The sequence below is a fragment of the Sciurus carolinensis genome, chromosome 13 (assembly GCF_902686445.1).
Source record: "Sciurus carolinensis chromosome 13, mSciCar1.2, whole genome shotgun sequence".
Taxonomy (NCBI): domain Eukaryota; kingdom Metazoa; phylum Chordata; class Mammalia; order Rodentia; family Sciuridae; genus Sciurus; species Sciurus carolinensis.
Window position 1 is genome coordinate 6,971,383 of NC_062225.1, and position 20,678 is coordinate 6,992,060.

A 20,678-nucleotide genomic window follows, 5' to 3' on the forward strand; every position below is an offset into this window, starting at 1 on the left:
AGGTATCCAGCCCAGTGCCCTGGAAGTGGTGACTGCAGCAAAGCCGTCCTGCAGTTTCTTTCCATTCTGGAGCTGGTGCTCCTCCTGAGCTCCGTGTGCTTCTGTTCCCCTCCCACAACATGTGTGGGACCACAAAAGGGTGGACAAGGATGGCGTGCATCTCCAGCTGCACCTGTCATGTCCACATGGGGATCAACAGCACAGCTGACTCACAGAGCAGGGAGTCCTAGGGGAAGGGGCTCAGGGAGTCCCCGTCCACACACTTACCCACTGAGCTCGTCGCCTCTCACTGTGGGAAGAGAGGCAGGCCCTTCTGCCTGATAGCCTCCTTCCGTGTCTTATGTCCAGGTGAGGAGCTGGCGATGCTGGAGGACATGAGCCTTGGAATCATGGACTTGAGGAACGTGACCTTTAAAGTCACACAGGCCACTTCTAATGCATCAACTGACATGCTGCCCGTCATCACAGGAAATCGGTAAAAATGTTTATTCAGAATTCTTCAAGCTAGAGCCGATTTTTCACTTATGTTTATTTCATGGGATGCACGCTTCCTTGTTTTTATTTTTATTCTCTTTCACTGTCTTAAAAGCACTGATCCAGGTATCCCGTGTTAACTTTTGCCCCTGTAAAGGTCTGGCTGGGGGTTTGGACATCACTGAGCTAGCAGGCTGCCCAGGGCTCATGTTGGGGCATGTGTGGGGTCCCCGTCCGGCCCTCCAGTGTCCGGGCCTCACCCTGCTCTTCTCTCTGCTCTCCTCCAGCGATGGGTTTAATGTGCGGATCCCCCTGCCAGGCCCGCTGTTTGATGCCCTGCCCCGGGAGATCCAGAGCGGCATGCTGTTGCGGGTGCAGCCTGTCCTCTTCAACGTGGGCATCAATGAGCAGCAGACACTGGCCGAGAGGTGTGTGTCACACTCCCAGGCGTCTGAGGGACTGCAGTGATCATGGAGAGGAGGTGGAAGATGAACTGCCATCTGCAGGCTCCAGTGCATCCTTCCTTCCTTCAGCCAGGGCTCTTTCACACCAGCTCTGACCCAGCACTGTGTTTGGTGCTAGGGACACAAAGATGACCCAGATGTGGTCTCCATTCTCAGTGACTTGGGCCAGTAGGAGAGAGGTGTGGAGATGATGATGAAGATAAATGCAGGGAGTTATGGGTCCTGAGTCGGGTCACTCAACAGGGACTAAGAGGGTTTGCAGAGGAGAAGGAGGTGGGTGGTGCCTGAAGTGGGTGTTTATTTATTTTGCTGAAGTGGGTTTGTGTGTATGTATGTATTTTGCTGTGCTGGGGAACCAAACCCAGGGCCTCACACATGCTAGGCAAGTGCTCTACCACTGAGCTACAGTGCTAGCCCCTGAAGTGGGTGTTGAAGTATGAGTGGGTGTTAGACAGGAAGTGGAGGAGGGACTGGGGGGGTCTCAGACCAGAAAAGCTGAGCACAGGCCTGGCGGGGAGAAAGCAGCCTGGGCCTTGGCACAGTCTTGGCAGGGAGGAGGTCATGTTCACTGCAGATGCTGAGCTGGGCTTGGGCTGAGGCACCAGGGCAGGAGCAGACCCCTCTGAGGTCAGAGGAGCCCACCTCAGGGAAAGTGGGCCTCCCACTGGGACCCCAGCTGCAGGTGTGCAGGGATGTTCCCTACACCGCAGCTGTTGAGGCAGGGCCAGCTGACACAGCAGAGGGCAAGTGGAGGAGGGGAGACCAGGGACAAAAGAGGTGGAGGTGCAGCGTCTTGGCTTGGTTTCTTCATTTGCTCCTGGCACACTGGCCAGCTGGGCTTATTTATGAGCTGCAGAGAGAGTTCACAGGGAAAGGAGTCTGCAGGCCCAGGGATGGGGTGACCCCCGAGGGAGCAGGTAAACAGGAAAGGCCATCACGGGCTCCAGGGATAGATGGGCTGTGACCCATGAGGGGGAGACCTACCCTGTAAAGGCCTGATGCTCAGGGACACAGCAGGAACATGGCTACATGGCAGGGTGAGCCTGGAGCCCAGGTCTCAGACTTCGGTGCCCACAGTTTTTAATGACCACCTTCCCGCAGGTGGCATCCACTCCCTCTTCCCCTAGGCATTTGGCACAGACATACTTGAAGCATGCAGGTGGGCTTAGGTGAACCTTTGTGACCGGGAGACAGTAAGGGCCTGGGGTCAGCCCAGAGGGACAGTGGGTATCACTCACTCAGCAGAAGCAGAGTGACTCCAGGTCTGAGCACAGTGCCGTCCTCACTCCTCTGCCAGGCCTCACTGCCGTCCCCTCTCCTAACCTCTGGGGCAGAGAGGCTGTGCCCGCACCACGCCAGGCAGGCCTCTGAGCCCTTGGTTTGGCACGGGTTGTGTTCTGATAATCTCCTACGCACAGGACCACTCCTGTCCACAGACCGAATGCAGACTGGTCACCAGCACGACAGAGGTGACTCCATGCTCAGGAGGAGGAAGGTGGCTCAGAATTTAGACATGAGCAAGGAACATTAGAAAGAATCGACGTGTTCGCTTTCATACGATTGTGCATGTGTGGAAGAAAGTGACATGAGCTAACGGCGTCCCCTTAACTTCCCAAGGTTTGGTGATACATCTTTACAAGAAGTTATCAACGTGGAGAGTTTGGTGCGATTAAACTCCTACTTTGAACAGTTTAAGGAAGTTTTGCCTGAAGATTGTGAGTATTCCTTCACTCATGGGGGCCCTGCCTCTTGCTGTCGCCCACCTTTTATGTCCGACCTCGCCTCTCTGCTTATGACCTTCGTGATGCCACCGCTGCCACGTGTGGGGGAGCGTGCTCATGGTGAGCTGCTCCTTCCTTACCCCTCACACACATGGGTGGCCTCCTCTGCACCTGCTGGAAGCTCAGATCCCACCCAGAGAGACCCCCTGATCATGCAGCCCCCCAGTGCCGCAGCGCCTGCTCACCTCTTCCAGCATGCATGATGTGGGCTTTCCCACACGCTGTCAGAAGCATGATGCTCGTGACTGCATTTGGTGGTAGACACGGTGCTGCGTGCCTGCTGGTAGGACGTGGGGACTCAGACAGGACTTGTGCCCTTGGCCAGGGATCTGCCTGAGCTGCCCACATGCCTTCCTCCGTGGTGCTTGAGAGTAAGGTGTTGGCAAGATACTCCTTGCTGGGTGTTTGGGGGCAAGATGGCCCCTGTTGTGGTGTCCCCTGGAGGCAGCAGTGGTCATTGTTCTGCTGAGGCACAGCTCTACCCCCAGTGGAGAGAGGGCTACAGAGAAAATCTCTGGCGACTGCAGAACTCCGGAACCCAGGGCACAGCACAACCTTTACACGTGAGCGTCTCCCGAACTCAACCCAGCCAGCCCACTGAGCACCTGCTATGCACAAAGCGTGTCAGGACTGGAGGGTGCATGTGACCTAACCTGCTCTGAGGTGCACTGCTGCTAACACAGGCACCCCTCCAGCTGCTGGGGTCCCTCACGGGGCTAAAGGAGACCCATCCTGCCCTGGAGTTAGGCCAGATTCCTCTAATGGGGTCCAAAGAGGAAAGAACACACGGGCTGGGGAGATGTGGGCTCCCTTTACTTTCTGTGGGAAGGCAGGATGGATGGTGGAGTTGAGGAATGGTAGTAAAACGTGAGCATTTGCAGGTCTCTGATGGGCCAGGTGCCCCGCACAGTTCCCTACCGAGTCCCACGGCAGCCCTGAAAAGCCCACGTTAATGAAGAAAGGGCGCCTGTGTGCTTGGGCGGTGAAGGATGCCACCTGTTAGGAGGGACTATGGCCAGGGACCCACCTTGGGGCCAGCTGGAGGCATGTGCATTTGCTGGGTCATGCTCCAGTGGGAAGCAGGGTTGGGGACAGCTGCCTTTTCACTGGTTCACAGTGTGCTGGTTGAACTGGAGGAGCAGGTGACGGGTGGCCTGGGAGACTGTGGGACATCAGCTGAGGTTGCATTTTGCTCTCTTGAGTCTCACCTGGTGCTGTCATGGGCGTGGGCAGGGGAGGAAGTAGTCAGGAAGGTTCTAGACTGAGGATCTGTTCCGCAGGGACGGTTTGAAGCCAGCACCTCAGAGCCAGAGAGGGATATACGGGGTAGGAGAGCGGGAGTCTGGCGCTGGGTGAAGGTTGCAGAGACAGCAGCAGGAGTGACGCCTTCCGGCACAGAGGCCGAGGGGAGAGCCGAGCCTCTCTGAGTGTGTGACCTGGGCTTGTGGCCCTCAGGAAGTGTGGGTGGAATCCCTGAATGGAGCCCTGTGGCCGAGTTCACTGAGCGGCCAGATGAGAACAGGTCTGAGAATGGAACGTGGAGGAAGCCACATGCTCCGGGATCGGCCAGGGCGGCCAGACAGGGAGTCACTGGTGAGCTGGAAGGAGGGCAGGAGGGTACAGGTTGGCTCTGGATTGGTGGACAAGGAGTCCCTGGTGATCTGTCAGGTAGTCAGAATGGTGAGCAATGACCTGGGGGATCGAGTGGGTGGCAAAATGGTGCTGCCTTGGAATGGCCCCCTCTGTCCCAAAGATTGGCAGTGCCCACAAGGACAGGGCAGGGGAGGCTGTAAACACCCCTGGAGCTTCCTGGGTGCTGGCACTGAGCTTGACCCTGAGGAAGTAGCTGGAGAAGGGCTGGAAGGTGCGAGCGGATGACAGCCATAGACCAAGGTCCTGGAGAGCCAGGTAGAGGTGCCCTGGCAGGTAGGGAAGGAGAGAGAGGTGGGGCGGAGTGGAGGAGATGCCCGAGCTCGGTGGGGTAGCCTGCCTTCCAGACCGCAAGAACACAGGGAGGGGAGCGCAGGACCCAGGCCTCAAGAAGGAGGTGTGGCGCAGACCGGTGGCAATCCCGGTGCGCCTCAGCCAGGGTCAGAGGGAGCTGCGCGCGGGGCCCTCCAGGCACTCTGTGCAATTGCCACTGGTGCAGGGGCTCAGGAACCCCAGTGCTGAGGCACCTCCAGGTTTTCACAGTGCGCACAGTAGGCATGACGGATCTGTCGGTCCTCGCCACGTCTGGCCTCTGCTCCCCTCTACCTGAATGATCGGATCGGATCCTCAGTAGCCCTGGAAGATGAGGACATTGAGGCAAGGAGGGGAGTCTCCCCAGGAGCTGGGTCAAGCCAGGCAGCATTTTACCCTGACTGCCGTAGGGACAGGAGACAGGCCAGGGACTAGGGGTACAGGAGCATCAGCCAGGGAGCCAAGATGGTGAGCAGGGAGGGAGAGACCAAGGCCACAGATGCTGGGCGGCAGGTGGGAGCAGACAGGGTCATGTTTAGGAAGGCAGTTTCCGTGTTCAGCATTCTGGAGTGCTGTTTGGGGTTGCTGAGGCCCCGGAGATGTTAAAGAAGGCTGAAGATGAAAGGCCGAGGGAGGGGGCCACAGGAGCAGAGGACAGGAAGCTGGGAGCAGGGCTCCCCCTCTCGTCTCAGGAGAGAAGCGTGGTCTGGAAGGCTGAGACAGGGGAGCCCCCCAGGCGAATGTCCTCCAAGCCCCTGTGGTTAGCTGGTGGGCTGCCGTTCACTAAAGCAAGTGCTGCCGGGAGACCAGGCAGAGGCTGCAGCCGCTTTTGGGGGGTGCCCATGGCATCTGACTTGCCTTAAGTCAGCCTTGTCTGGGCTTCCACAGCCTCCACCCTAGAACAAACTGCTCACGGGCAGGAGGCTTCCTCCTGTTTCTCTGGTTCTGCTCAGTGCCCTGACCAGCATGGTGGCAGCACACTGGGAACAGGAAACAGCCAGCACAGGATCCTGGTCCCCTGGGGAGCTGTGTGTGGCGTTTGATCCTGGAGGCCGTGGGCTTGGCTGATTTCAGGACTTGGGCTATTTTCCTTCGGCTCTGCTGACCTTGAGACTCTGCTCTTTGTCTTTGATGACCCCAGTGCTTGAAGAGTCTGGAGAGCCTTCAGGAATGGCTGGATTTTCCTTGATTTTGTCTCAGGCTGCTTAGGTGAGGCCACCGGACAGTTGGTTGGGCTCAGGGGGCCCTGGAAGGGCCTGGGAAGTGCCATAGTGGAGGAGGAAGCTGTGAGAGCAAGGAGTGGCCTCCTGGGCTTTGCAGAACTGTGTTCCTTCAGGCATGGGCAGAGGTCCCCCTGGGGGAGGCTGCACTTTTCAGGTGGTCGAGACCCACTGGCCCAGATGTCCTCCTTGGTGGAGGTGCTGGAGACTAGATGAACCATCCTCACCCCTTCCTAACAACTCCCTTGGAAGGAATCCTGGGGGCATCGATTTAGAAGAAGTCCCTTAGCTTCTGTTCCCCAGCCCCTTGGAAGAGCTCAGAGGAGATAAAGCAACTGCTCTTTGAAGGTGACTCTAAGGGCTCACCATGTCCCGTCACTCAGCACCCCCTCCTTCCCTCCCTCCTCACTTGGCTCTCAACTGGTCATTTTCCATTTCCTTTGCAGCAGCAGCCTTGGTATGATTCCCACTCCCACAGACTCCTCTTACTTTCCAGGTCTACCTCGATCCCGAAGTCAGACCTGTCTGCCAGAGCTGCTGCGGTTTCTGGGTCAGAACGTCCATGCCCGGAAGAATAAGAATGTGGACATCCTCTGGCAAGCCGCCGAGGTACTCGCTGTGGTGGGGAAGCTATTATAGCCACACCTGCTGCCATCATTTTGCATCATAGCAAAAATAATAACAAGTGGGAATCAGCCAGGGTGGAGAGAGCAAATCCCTTCCTTGGACACAAGAGAAAGTAACTGAACGTGTTCCGAGACTCTGGGAGATACTGAACGTTGCCTGTGAGCTGGTTACATTAGGGCTGCCCGGGTCCTGAGGGGCTTGAGCCGGGCTGATGGCGGTCAGCAGCTTCAGAAGCTCGTACAGTCCATGCCAGCAACACCTCACCTCTCCTTTGGCTTGTTGTGGGTTCGAGGGAGACTGATGGGCTCTCAGCTGCCTTCCAGCGGCATATGTGGCTGCTCGGTCTCATTTCTCCGAGTACTCACACTTGTGGAGCTCCATGTCACTGCTCTGGGTCTGGGTCTCAGAGCGTTTCCTACCTCGCCATGCGGTTCACTCCTGACAAGGGTGTGCATTTAATTCAGGTTGGGCAGCATCACCTGCCCAGCCCTGGGGCTCAGGGGAGGTACCAGGTGTCCCAGGGCTTCTCTTTTCTGGATCACATTTCATTTCAATTCTGTATACAGAGAGGATCTCTGGCTAAAGAGCTGGAACACCTTCAGTCAGGGTGACCCTTAGCTCACCGATGGGGAGACTTGGCCAGAGCCCAGGGCTGGCTGGTGGCCCTCTGGGTGGGGAGCCTGGCACCGCAGGTGCTTTGTGGGCATGCACACTAACCTGGATGCACTGTCTCTCCACGGGCCATGTAAATTATTTGGGAGTTTATTTAGAGTTCTAGCCTCTGCCTCACATTTTGATCATGAAGTCAACAACCTATAGAATGTAGTAAGCCCACCAAGTTCAAGTTCATCCTTATTTCATCAGTTATGATTCAAAACTTGTATTTTACCCCAGCTAGCTTTGGATCACTTTTTTTAAACTCAAAAGAAACTTGTTTTCCTGATTGTCTCACCTGAATCAGGGCTTTGTCTATTTGCCTTTCTCAAGACATGGTTCTTAGGGCTTCACTGTTTTTATGTTGAGTGGCTTTGCCAGCCTGAGAGGCAGGGGTGGCACTGTTGTCAGGACTGTCAATGAAAATTCTAATATTTTTCTGGAGTATGACAGGTAACTGGAAGCCCACTGTTATATAACTTGGGTGATTTTTCACTAAATGCCAGACCTACTCCACAGGACAATATCTGGTACAGGGTCACAGGCCCTTATCTAAAGCTCTTGTGACCAAATATTTTGAAATGCAGATTTTGCAGATTTTAGAGCAGTAAATTGGTACAATTATGTACACATGTGTGATATACAGTCATTCCATCCACTGTGTGGGACCAGGTCCAGGACCCCTTACAGATCCCAAAATCCAGGGTGCCCACTGAGTCCCTGACATAAAAGGGCTTAGGATTTGCACAGAACCTGCCCACATCCTCCCGTTTTTTGAATCATCTCTAGGTGACTTACAACACCCAGTACAGTGTGAATGCTGTGCGAATGGTCCTGATGCTGCACTGTGTAGGAGATAACGACAAGGAGAAGTCTTCATGTCCAGCACAGACAGAGTTTTTCCTTTGGATTTTTGATCTGCAGTTGATTGACTCCGTAGATGCAGAACCTGTGGAGACCGAGGGCCCACTGTGACTTACCATTCTTGGGGGAGTCTGGGGCAGCCATGTAGAATCAAAAAGTATGAATATTTATATAAAAAGTATAAATTATCTCATTAGCTCAAGTCTGCTTGTGCCGCCAAGTGAGTCTGCCACAAATTTGGAAAAAAGCCTCTTTTATCTTTTAAGACTGACTGGACATGGGAGGTGGACTTAGGCTCTGTCTAGTTGTGCAGAGGAGGCACCCTACGTGTGCTTCCCGCTGGGAGAAGAGACGCACGATGGCCATTCCCAGTCTGGGGCCGCCCTGCTCCACCCCCGTGTGAGCCGAGCAGTCTGGGAGGGGTCTCTTGGTGTCTGACACTGTGCCCAGCACCCTGAGGGAGGTGGGAGTGGAGGAGGGTGGAAGGGCCTACGGGTTGGAGGCTCTTCTGGGCTGTTCCTGTCTGTGTGGGTGAAGGAGAGTGGAGACCAGAGACCCGGAGACCTGGCCAGGAACAAGGGGACCCTGTGAATGGCTCTAGCCTCCCCTGAGGGGGTCATCTTCAATGCTTTCTGTACTTGGGGGGCCAGCAGTAATGGACTAGATGTGCCAAGAAGGTCCCAGGAAGGGGACAGCTGGGGAGGGTCAGGGAAGAGCAGTGGTGCTACAAGAGGAGGAAGGCTGGCTCAGGAGGAGTGTCCCCAGGGAGAGGGCAGCCACCGAGGTACAGGCCAACACGATGAGGGCCGAGCCCTGGGGCAGCAGGGCCTCCAAGGGGCTCACATTTGCAGGCGGCTCGGTTTCTGTTGCCAGATCGGTGGGAAATGGAGTTGGCGAGGGAAGCCCCAGGCTGGGACTGGGCATGGAGCCACGCATGTCCCTCCAGGCTTGTGGGGACATCCCTTGGGTGCAGGTGTGCTGCCCTTGAGTCTCCCCTCCTCAGCACAGCGTGCTTCCTGTTGGCAGATCTGCCGCCGCCTTAATGGGGTCCGGTTCACCAGCTGCAAGAGCGCCAAGGACCGCACGGCCATGTCGGTGACGCTGGAGCAGTGCCTGATCCTGCAGCACGAGCACGGCATGGCGCCGCAGGTCTTCACGCAGGCCCTGGAGTGCATGCGCAGGTGAGTGCCGCTGCCCGCCGCCTGCCCGCCGTGTAAACTGCAGATGAGCCGGTGCCTGGCCGGGCCCACGCCCGCCGCACACTCGAGTTTGACCACGGTCCAGCGATTGGCCCTGTCAAATTCAGGAGGTTCTCATGGGCAAGGCGGGGCGCCGCAGTCCTCCTGAGCAGGACTGCGCTGATTGCAGAGGGTGGGCGCTAAAGAGGAGTGACCCCTGTGGCATCCGCAGGCCTCCTGCCTGGCTGTGGGTGGGCCTGCGGGCCTGCGCTTTCTCAGCAGGCCTCTGCTGTTTCCGTAGGGGACCCTGTGCGTGGCTCTGGCCTCCTGGTGGGTCATCTTCAGTGCCTTCCACGTGTACATTATGTTTCCAAACTTGAGTGAAGACACGTCTGCAGGTTGCACTGGTTTGCTCTGCTTCCTCTCGAGCAGTGGGCACAGTTTGCTTTTATGAGCAAAGTGTCCAGTGAGTGTTTTATGGTGACAGCTGTCAGTGTGTCCTGGCCACCTCCCCCATGACGTCCTGATTCTGAGGCCGCAGGCGTGTTTGCAGAATGAAACCCAGAACTCAAACTGTCCACTGTTGATGGATGCCTTGTTTCAAGCACTGCTGGGCAGCCCTCCCTCACATACCAAAAGAAAGGATAAGAAACCTGGCTTTCCTGTCTCCTTCGATGTCGTCACCAATGCTGTTAAAGTCTCCTTCCCAGTGGTCACTTCTACTGAGTGCTCTGTGTCATCTGTCCTCTCACCAAGTCCTTTGAAGTGTTCAACTCTCTTATCCTTTCTGTGTGTCTCTGCCGCTTGACCTTCTCACAACAGCGCACAAGTGGTGCACGAGCTTTTGCCTCTTGATAGTGTTTTGTAAAAATGGCATCATTTTGTCTCTCCAAGTTCATCTAAGCCTCTCTGTTAAGGTCAGTCCGTCTCTCCATCCCTTTGCCCCTCAACAGAGAAAATACAGAGACTCATGAGACCCCTGCTTGGGGGCACCATTTAAAAGAAAAAAATTTTTTTGAATTTTTTCTTAAATTTTTTTTAATCAAGGGCCTGTGTCCAGGAGCCCCAGGATCCTTCAGGCTCTGTGTCCAGTGTGACCCTGGTGCTGCAGCATGGTAGCCATGCCTGCATTCCAGTAGCTGTGGTGACAGGAGGTCTGCTGGAGCTGGAGTCCTCGGCCAGTGAAGAGGAAGCGAGAGCCAGACAGGGTCCTGTGCTGTGGAGGCCAGGACCAGGTTAGGGCTAGTCAGTAGGTATCACAGCCCGAGTTAGGTCTGTTGCTCTCTAGTTTTGAGCTGTCAGATATTTTCAGCAAAATCCACAGTCCAATCTGACCACATGTGAGCATCAGGGTCTCAGGAGATCAGGAAAAAGTGACCAAGAGAGAGACCCAGTGTAACTTCAGGGCCTGCCAAACCTACATCTGGGAGGGACCATCCCCCCCACTTGCTTCCAGCCCACTTGGGGTTTATGTGTAGGACAGCTATTTTGTTTTGGGTTTTGTGCTGGGGATTGAACCCAGAACTTCAAGCACACTAATATGCTGAACCACTGAGCTACATAAGTAATTGATAGTCCTAGTAGGAAAATTAGAAAACACAAACACATACACACGTCCTGCAGAACCCTCCATACCTACTGTGAACAAGTAGCCATGTTGACATTTGAGACATTCTTTCAGGATGGAGGGATACATACTTGCAGGTGTGAGTTGCTTAGTCCACACCTTGGTTAATCATCCCTGAATAACACACAGCCAAACAAGTGCACAAAACAAATGCAGTTAAAATGCACAGTTCTACCTGTTGTAGCCTCCTTTTTTTTTTTTTTTTTTTTTGGTACCAGGGATTGACCCCAGGGGTACTTAACCACTGAGCCACATCCATCCCCAGCCTTTTTTTCATCTTTTATTTTGAGACAGGGTCTTGCTAAGTTGCTGAGGCTGATCTTGCACACACAATCCTCCTACTTCGGCCTCCCAAGTCACTGGGGTTACAGGCCTGGCCACTGCCCCTGACTATAGCCTCCTTTTTTTCATTTAACTATCGTGAGCATTCTTTTCAGGTTAATAAATATAGATCTTATCCCTTTTAACACATCATGATATATCTAATTTTTTATTGACTAAGCTGCTTATGATTTGACAGCATTATAAATCAAGGGTACAGTGAATATCCTTATGTATTTTCCTGCCTGTGTTTGCCCAATTGATTTTTTAGGTTAAAGAACACAGACCTTTGTAAGGATTCTTAGTAGTTTTAACACCTGTTGGCAAGTGGCTCCCGACCAGTCAGAGTCCTGCCAGGGTCCGGCTCACGCACCGTGCTCACCAGGGGCTCACTGCTGCCCCCATTCCCAGCACCTCAGAGACCGTAGTCAGGGTGCCTTTCCTTCTCTCGAGGGGACCCGAGACGAGCAGGAAAGGACCCTCCTCGTAGGGGTGGGTGCCGCTCCTTTGACCTCCCTCTGCCTCCAGTTACAGGTGTCCTTTTAAGTTTTACTTTTTTCTGAATTTTCTAGTCTCTACAGTGAACATGTCTTACTATAATGATTATTTAAGAAGTCCTAAAAATAAACAGAGTGCTGGCCCCGCAGTGTCTCAGGCACTCACAGGCAGTGAGTGTCCCAGGCATTTGTTCTGAGGTGACACTGCTGCGCCTGTTTTCTGGATTGTCCCCTGTGGAGAGGACACACGTACCTGTTAGCTGACTGCAAGCAGTCCTCTGGTTCCTTGATGGCCAGCACCCACAGGTCACCTGGGAGCCCTGAGAAGGCAGCGCTGACCTCCGTGCCCTTCAGTGGAGGGACACACTTTGGCGCTCCTGCTCCCTCGCCCCATCTCACTAGAGGAAGTGTGGCGTGCGGGCGAGGGTGCAGGGCAAAGCTGACCCCGCTGACTCCTGGAGACTCGGCAGCGGCAGCGCTGTGCTGTAGCTGTCCAGCCACAAGCTCTCTCCGGAACAGCCCTGATCTGTAGTGGTTCCCACTTTTTGTGGCATACATGACTCTACCGGGGCCCATCAAGCCTCTGGCATGGCACTGCTGACCACGGAGCTGGGAGGAGATCCACACACTCAGCTCTTGGAGGCTTGGGAGCTGTCCAGCACACACCAGGGGTGTTCCTGTGTCCCCATCAGGGCCCACATCTTCACAATAGCAGGCCTTCCTGAGTAGCCACAGTGACCCAGCAGTCTATACTGGCAGGACATGAGGCCAGCAGGCAGCAGCACCTGCCAGGAGAGCACATTCCAGCAGGGCCTCCTCAGAAAGCCTGAGAGGACGCAGCCGAGGGAGGAACCATGGACCTTGTGCCTCATCTCCAAAGGGGCCTCTGCAGCTGTCTGCTGTGCCCTGGGGCCTCTGACTCTGTACTGTTGCTACTTGGTGGACATGGACGTGGCTCTGGAGTGGTGTGGTCCTGGGTGCCATCTCACCTCGGTACACCTCTTTTTCTTTTCTCTGATGCTGGGTATTGAACCAACACCCGCACCCCGCCAGTGCTCAACCCCCGAGCTGCTCCTTCTTCTTTAGCACAAAAGGTGATTGAATGTCCTTCTCAGGAGTCAGCTTATAAAACAGTGGTGTGCAAACTGGAGGCAACACGGCTCAGGCCCTGCCACTGCCTCGCCTGAGACCAGGGTGGGTCTGGGGAGGACTCTGCCTTTGGTACTTTGGGTAATTGGTTTTTATTTGGCGGTTAATCAAGAGGCAGTTCTGGCCAGCTGTTGTGCCAGCCGCTGCTCAGGCATCTGTGAGAAGGTCAACCTTCATGGTTCTTCATGTTCAGCTTGCGTCTCAGAAATGCCCGTCTGCAGCATGTGGGGCATGGTGGGCGGCATGGAGCTGTGCTTGGCCAGCCAAGAGGGCGAACATGGAAAACCATTGTTTCAACATACATGTGTTTGTTTTAGTAGACTGCAGTATTTTTCTTATTTTCACTTCTCTTTCTCTCCTTTCTTTCCTGTGACTGCTGGTTTTGTTGGTCCTCCTTTCATACCCTTCCTTCTCTGACACCATGTTTTCTTTCTGTTGTGGCTTCATTCAATTGTTTTCTTTTGTTTTTTATATTTTGGTTCTCCTCTTTTTTTTTCCATACTTTTGGATAAAATCCACCGCATGTATCTCCTTTTTCTTTCTTTTCTTCCTTTCCTTTTTTCTTTTCCTTTCTCCCAAACTTTCTCCTTTTCACAGCATTGGAACACGGGAGGTAGTCACCCAGAAGAACTTGAGCGGCCTGGTGCCCATCCGAGACTTAAGGCTAGACCCCAGCCTCCTCTGTTCCATTCCTTTATTAGCTCTGAGCCCCAATTTACTGATTGTGTGGCTCTTTCTGAGCATAGCATACCTGGTGACCAAATTGCGTTGCAAATGAATATCATTTTGAAAAATTAATAAGTCACAAGGAAAACAAAAGTGCCCGAATATGTCCAGCCACCGAGTTCCTAAATGGACAGAAGGAAGGTGTCAGAGCGTGGTCTGCCAAGAGATGTCTCATGCCTTACAGTTTGACGTTTTGTCCTTCTGAACTGTAAATACCTGCCAAATTATTTCGCCAAGAGGACTCGTTCATTTACTCACGTAGCGTCTTCAGTGCTTGTGACATGTTCTCAACGGCACCCTAATGTTCTGCGTTGATCTGGCTGGCTTGCAATTACTTGTACCAAATCTCTAACTTCCGATGTAAAACTATTTATTACCTGTACATCTCAGTGTGCCCTATTCCAAGAGAAAGGAGTTCTGTCTGGAAATATTTGTATATTTGATACTATTCTTCAAGTGTACTGCGAACCTTTCTGTTCCTTTTGAAGAAAATGAAAAGAAATATATAGATGCTTTATAACTGGCTCAGCTAGTTAACCTATTTAATAGGACATGTACTTTCTGCTTTCATTTCAAAGCGTAGTCCCTGGATTATAGTAGCAAACAGTTTGCAGAATCCTAACATCTTGCTTATGTTCATTATTTTTGATTGGGGTAACATAGCTGTGACCACAGTAACACCTTGTACCAAGTCAGGCACAGGAAGATAGCATACTGCATGAGACTTCAGGTTTATCCTAACTCTTTCAGTTCATTAAAACTGACTCCAGGAATTCATGCACAGAATAACAAAAGGCCATTAGAGTCGCATACATTTATTTTTCTTGAAATACCATTTTTCATTTGTAAAATGATATCTTGAATTCCAGATCAAAGTTCAGACAGCTTTTTTCTCTTATCAATCAAATATAGTTAACAATGAACAAAAAATAATCAAAGGAAAATTACCAAAAAACAAAAGTTTCGCTTTGGGGCATTTGTGGCAGATGGAGCTATGAGAGAGAAAGGTCACTTTGGTTTCTGCTTAATTTTAACATGGCAGTGCCCCTAACACAGTGTGTCCCAAAACGTGTGGCAGAAGACTAACTGTACACTTGTAAAGGTAACCAAATAAATTTGGGGAAATTCTACATGCCCTGTGTAAGAAACGGTGGCCTCTCTCTTGTTCAGTCATATCATGTTGTGCTTCTGGTTTTGCTCTCCAGCCACTTCCCCACATGCTGTTTTACAAGTGGGTTTCTTTTTACCACTCTGGAAAAACTGGGTGAATTACAGAAGTTGGCTTTTCCAGAACCTTGATATCTTGGTGCACACAAACCCAGTTCACCACAAAAGCTGGCCTCTCTCCTCCCTCCTCTCTCCAAGACTTCCAGACCTTCCTCTGGGGTTTCTCTGATTTGGCCTCAGCCCAGAGTTACATGCTAGGAAAGCAGTACAAATGCCAGGCTGAAACTCCAGATTTTACAGTGTAAGATCATCTTTATCACAGCCCAAGAGTGCCCTTCTTTCTAGACTCCCCGGCACTGCAGGATTCCCAGGGAAGGTGTCACCTCTGGGTCACCCAGTGGGCGGGTCCCCTTGTCTTCTCTGGAGTAAGTGTGGTAGCTGTGCCCTGGCATCCTCCAGGTGAGGCTCACTGACTGCCAGCTGATGGGCAGCACTGAGCCGTAGCGCATGACACTAGTCACCAGTGTCCCGTCCAGTCTGTGGTTCTTTGGAAGGTGTTTGACGCTTGCCTTAAGGTATCAGCTGTCTAAGACCGTTTTATTTGCTTCATTTGAAGGAGGGAAAATGGAACCCACAGCCTCCTGTTCCCATCCAGGCAGTGCATTCCATGCGCACGCCCACCTGCAGGGTGGAGCTACTGGCTGGGCAGCGAGGAGGGAGGCCCTCTGACCACACACCCCGCCCTCTCTCCAGAGCCCCAGAGTGCTCTGTGGCACTTTGCAGGGGCTCCTCTCAGGACCCCACCTCACAGCAAAGGGAAACCATGGCGGCCAGAGGAACCCCTCTGAGGGCCTGCAGGACAGCAAGGCCTGCTCCTCACCAGCCGTGGTGCCAGCAACACCTTCCTGTCCAGCACAGGCTTGGCTGTTGGGTTGAGAGAGAGAAGGAATGGGAGGAGGAGAGGAGCAAGTGTCTTCTCCAGGAGCCTCCAGTCGTGGAAGACTGGTATTGGGAGGGCCACCTGAGACCACGTAGGCAGAGGGATTGTTTTCTTTCCAATATCTGAGGGAAGAAACTCGGGACGCTCTCCTTTTATGCTAAATTTTAACGTCACTACGGCTTTCTGCTCATGAAATAGGCAAATACACTTCAAAATCTTGTCTGCTTTAGTGAGACTCAGGCAGATGAAGCAGGGACGGGGTGGTTCAGGGAAGAGGAGGCCCACCATTGGTGATGGTGTGGATGGCTTGTGAAGTAACGTCAGTGCCTGGGCATGGTAGATGTCAGCTGCCCAGAGCCAGCCGACCAGGGCCTTGGCATTAAGTCAGCCCTCTGAAGTCAGAGGAACCACCCTGGGAAGTGGTTCCCATTAGTGTGACTGTCACCATTTGCTCTGGTGGCTCAGTCTAAGCAGAGCTCTAAAGAAGGGCACGTTCTCCCTTCACAGGGCAGCTCTTGGTCTCAGGCTCCGAGGGCTCTAGATGGGTTCTGAGGTAGAGATCTCTACTGGAAAGGGAAACCAGAGGTTTCCCTAAAACTCATCGTTTTATAGGTTTCCATCCAAATTTTTGTTTCAAACATGGACGTCCTTGAAAATTAACAACTTAATGGTACGATTAAAAATAAAATCATGTACCTTCAAAATAATTAATCCCTCTTGTTAAAATCCATCCAAGACCATCTGAACATGTGCATGGACTCCTAAAACTTCTGCAGCCTGGACCCCAGCTTTAGTCCCAGCTCATGGAAACTAGCAGATCACATGATGACAGCGGCCGCACGTCACTGTAGCCAGATCAGCCACAGCAGCCAGATCTTATAAATGCAAATACTTTGGAGAAATAATTTGAATTATGACTAATTTGAAATGAAAGTTTGATTTCAATTATAATTTCATGTATAATAGAGTCAGTCAGCTAAACCAGGGGTCAGCTCCTTTCTCATGTAAATACAAGAGTATCAAAGTTCACAAAAAGTTCTTCCTGCTCTCAAGGGAGTGTGGCATTTACTAGTGAAAGGAAGTTTTGATGTTTCTATGTTTCTATATAAATGGAGAAGCCATATCTGAAATAGTCCATTGATGTAATAGCTTCGAAAAGTTAAAGGATATTAACTGTATAGGAGCCTATAGCTTCTGCTTTAAATAGAGTTATATTTTTCTGTGAATATTATACAAACATGATCGTCATTTACTCTGGGGTCCCTGCTCATGTAGCCCAGGTGTTCGGCTTAGATGACACACATCCAGCTGAGGGCTTGAGGCTCTGGGACAAGCAAGTGTACCTGAGTCACTGTGTTAGTTATAAGCCACCAGGTGGATACTTTTTTTAAAAAAAATGCCCAAGCTTATCTTTTGAATAAAAACTACTATCTTACCAAAAACTCTTTTACAGTTCTTGATAATGAGACTGTCATTTTCACTTAAAAGGCTTGAGCAATTGCCACTGATATTTTTTTAAATGCATGACATAATGGTCTTCATACAATTTGAAGTATTTTTTTCAATCACTGTTTCTTGGTAATGGCAAATTTTACATCTCATAAGGGGGATTTTATACTAACCTTGATAACGAGTCGATTTCATTGCTAGTGTTAGAACAGTGTAGCAGTACCAAGGCACACTGCTGTGGGAAGTCGTTTACAGCCAGAGTCGCTTCTGCCTGTTAATCTTCTGTCTGCACCAGGACCTTTCCAGAGAACTCCCCTGAGGCCCCACTTGCCTGCGCATCCTCCTGGCACCATCTGTTGTGCCACTGGGCTGCCATGACCACCTGCCATCCAGAGCAGCCGAGGATGAGGCTGGTAGTGAGTTCTCCAGGGAAGGGCCCCGAGGTGCCCACGGTGAGGGCAGTCCACCCAGAGAAGGTGGTGGTACCACCAGGTGACCTCAGGGGGGTCACTCCTCTACAGCTCCAGCCCCGATAGCCACACAGACCTACTCTGCAGGCAGCGCATGGCCAGTGGGGTTGCTTTCTGGCCCCTGGGTGGAGGTGGGTGTCAGAGTAGCCTTCTCAGCCAGGGGCTCTGCTGCATACGGATTCTGCAAGGAAACTGAGCACGTTGAGTTCGATATGATTACAGCTCTGGTTAAATACAAAAACGCAGCTCTTTAAAGACTTTGGTAAGAGCAGTAGTAGGTCTCGTCCTCTTTAATTACTGCCTGACAGAGCCTCTGAACCACGAGTCATGAAGAGCCCCAGATAACCAGACTTGGGGTACAGGAGCCCATCAGCTTAAAAACGGTGGCTTCCACCTGAGTGCAGCCCTGCTGGGAAATGTGGCACTCCAACCCCAGCCTGTGTCCACCCCTGTGCTGCTTGACTGCCGTGTTCGGAAATCCGCCATCTTCCGTGCGTGTTTGTTGTAGAGAGTCCGGCACCCATTTAAATTAACTTTTTTTTAATGCTATGAAAATAATTCATTTCATCTTAGTTTAAGTCTTTTCTTTTTTCCTTTTTTACTGCTGTCATTTCTTGTGCTTGTTTTTTTCCCCAGTGAGGGTTGTCGAAGAGAAAATACAATGAAGAATGTTGGAAGTCGCAAATATGCATTTAATTCCCTGCAGCTGAAGGCTTTCCCCAAGCATTACAGGCCTCCCGAAGGGACTTACGGCAAAGTTGAGACGTGAACCCACGGTGTCCTCTAACTAGCTGTCACAGAATAAATGTGGGTACCCTCTAGTGTCATACACGAATTCTTCAAGAAGACCTGAAGGATTGGTTTTTATTTTTGTGTTTTTAAAAATATTTCACTAACCAGTCTATGGAGCATGTTTTTTTCCGTTGGAATCCATAGGAGGTAATGTTGGCTCAATAGTGGGGACAGTAAGCGGCAGCCAGTTACCAGCCTCCAGCTGCAACCACTTGGCAGGCGTCCATAGTTACCTGTAAGAATCCAGCTAGGTTTGTCTGGGATGCAGAGACTTTTTCAGATGCCCACTTAGGCACGGCTCACCTAACTTATTTTTCTACTGAGTAACTTAAAAGTGAGTATTGACTTAGAATCTACTTTTTAAAAATCTGAATGTAAAACAGTAAAACAATCAGACCCCAACACAGAAAAACAAATGTTAACTCACATTTTGGGGAAGAGACACTAGTTGCTCTCATGTAGTGAGAACAACGGCTTCAGTGAGTCACCCTATGCCACCGCCACCTGGGAAACCAGAGTCAAATGAGACCTGTCAGTCAGCCCAAGGTGACTCTTCAGGGCACCTGCCAGGGAGCCCACACGCCCGGGCCACTCTTCTCTGTCCCACAAGAGCTCCAGAACAGGTGTCACTCGAGACCTGCAGCCAGCAGTGAGGTCCCTGTTGTAGGCTCCGCATAAGGGCCCTCCCGGCCCACAGCACACATCTTCCTTCCTTCTCTGGGTGTCGTTACCTGATTGAGGACCTTGGACGGGCGTGTGTCTGGTGTCTGAGGGACGGCACTCCAGTGGGGAACTCACGACTAGAGTAGTGCACACCTGAACGTTGTCAGAACTAGTGTTCTTCTGTGGGACACCCTGCAGAGCCTCCACGGGACAGTACTGTCCTGAGCAGCTGACAGCGTCTTATGTCTAGGTTCGCAGTGACGGTTACTTTCCTCTTCTCCTTCTGTTATGTAAGATGACTATTGAGAAGCAGCTGAAAGTCTCCTCAGATGAGATTTTGAAAGGGATTTATGGGCCAGGAAATTAGGAATTTCATACAAAATTATGTCTTGTCATCAAAAAAGATGATTTTTATCTGCACCTGGCATTGCTTTTCCTTAGGAGTTTATGGGTTTTATCAGTTCCGTTTCTCATAATTATGTTCAGAAATATACATGGCACATATTAATGATGCTGATCCTAATGATTTGTGAACCCCTTGGAACTGTCTTAAGTCTAGAAGTCTAGATAGTATTCTTTTGGATCCTTGGGAAATGTACAGTAGACTTGGGAGTGGGGCGCTGAGGCACAGGCAGGACCAGTCCTTGGCGGGGACACAGAGGCGTGGGCATCAGGTAGGGGTGGAACTGGGTGACCCTCTGGGCCTTTCCTACTCAGAAGTCAGGTGCTAACAGAGCTCGCTGTCTCCTGGTGGCTGGGAGGGAGAAGTGAGCTGGCGTGTGGAGGACACCAAAGAGGTGCTGCTGCTGCCTGCCCCTCCCTCCATGCTAGGCTCTCTGGAGGGCGGTGGCAGAGAGACTGTTCACCCCCACACAGGTGTCTGTGCTGCTGGCCTCAGCTTTTCTCAAAGTGTCAAACCCTATTCAGAGGCACCCGCTCCACCATTTCATTTAATTTATAAGTTTTTAGTTCCATTTTTTCTTTTTTTAACATTACTACCTTTTGAAAGGTTTTGTTTTTTAAAATTCAATGTCGCCCATATTGTTTTCTGCCCTTTCTTTGTCTGAAGAGCATTAAGATCTGCCTCTGTGAAGGGACTGTGGCTCATGTTGACCCCTCCATCAGCAGTTTTGCATGTGGCACCTTTATGTGAATCATTTATTTCCCCAAGTTCTGCTTTATGTTATGGGTCGTCATAAAACTCTAAGAAGATTCGGTGGCAGGTCCCCTCCGAGGTACCATGCCGGCTCCCAGGGGCGTGGCCCTGGCCCGTGCGCCCACAGCCAGACACCAGCTGGAGGCGGCACCCGAGTTGCCCCCACAGGACATTCCGCCCGGCGTCCTCCTGAGCCTCTCAGAGACGTCCAGGTGTGGGGACCGCTGCGAATGTCACAGGGTTTCTGCCGAGCTCCTGCAGCCCAGTTGCCTTCAGTTTCCTTTGAAGGTGTAAAAATGTTGTATGATACGGTTCCCCACATGGTTGTATTTGCCAGGCTTAGTGCATAAAATACTTTTATTTATTTGTCTTGGGCAGTATTAAGATATGAACATACAGTTACTGTTTTATATATTCTTGGCTCATTCAGGCCATGGATGCTGTAAATGTGCTAGTCTTTAGAGTGACGAACAATAAACGCTGACGCGGACACACAA

The 20,678-nt window shown here is 51.8% G+C and overlaps 1 protein-coding gene across 16 annotated transcripts in view; it reads left to right on the top strand.

Annotated features, from left to right (window-relative positions):
• Inpp4a (inositol polyphosphate-4-phosphatase type I A) overlaps positions 1-20,678 on the top strand; it is a 129,015-nt gene extending 108,337 nt beyond the window's left edge. For 9 of the 16 annotated variants that reach the window (XM_047523518.1, XM_047523517.1, XM_047523521.1 and 6 more), the window contains 6 exons: positions 349-475; positions 762-902; positions 2,556-2,653; positions 6,398-6,510; positions 9,073-9,227; positions 13,416-18,200. In XM_047523518.1, the coding sequence (XP_047379474.1) occupies positions 349-475; positions 762-902; positions 2,556-2,653; positions 6,398-6,510; positions 9,073-9,227; positions 13,416-13,596 (815 nt within the window). In that variant the 3' untranslated portion in view covers positions 13,597-18,200. The other 7 variants (XM_047523522.1, XM_047523529.1, XM_047523523.1 and 4 more) reach the window with 1 other exon arrangement.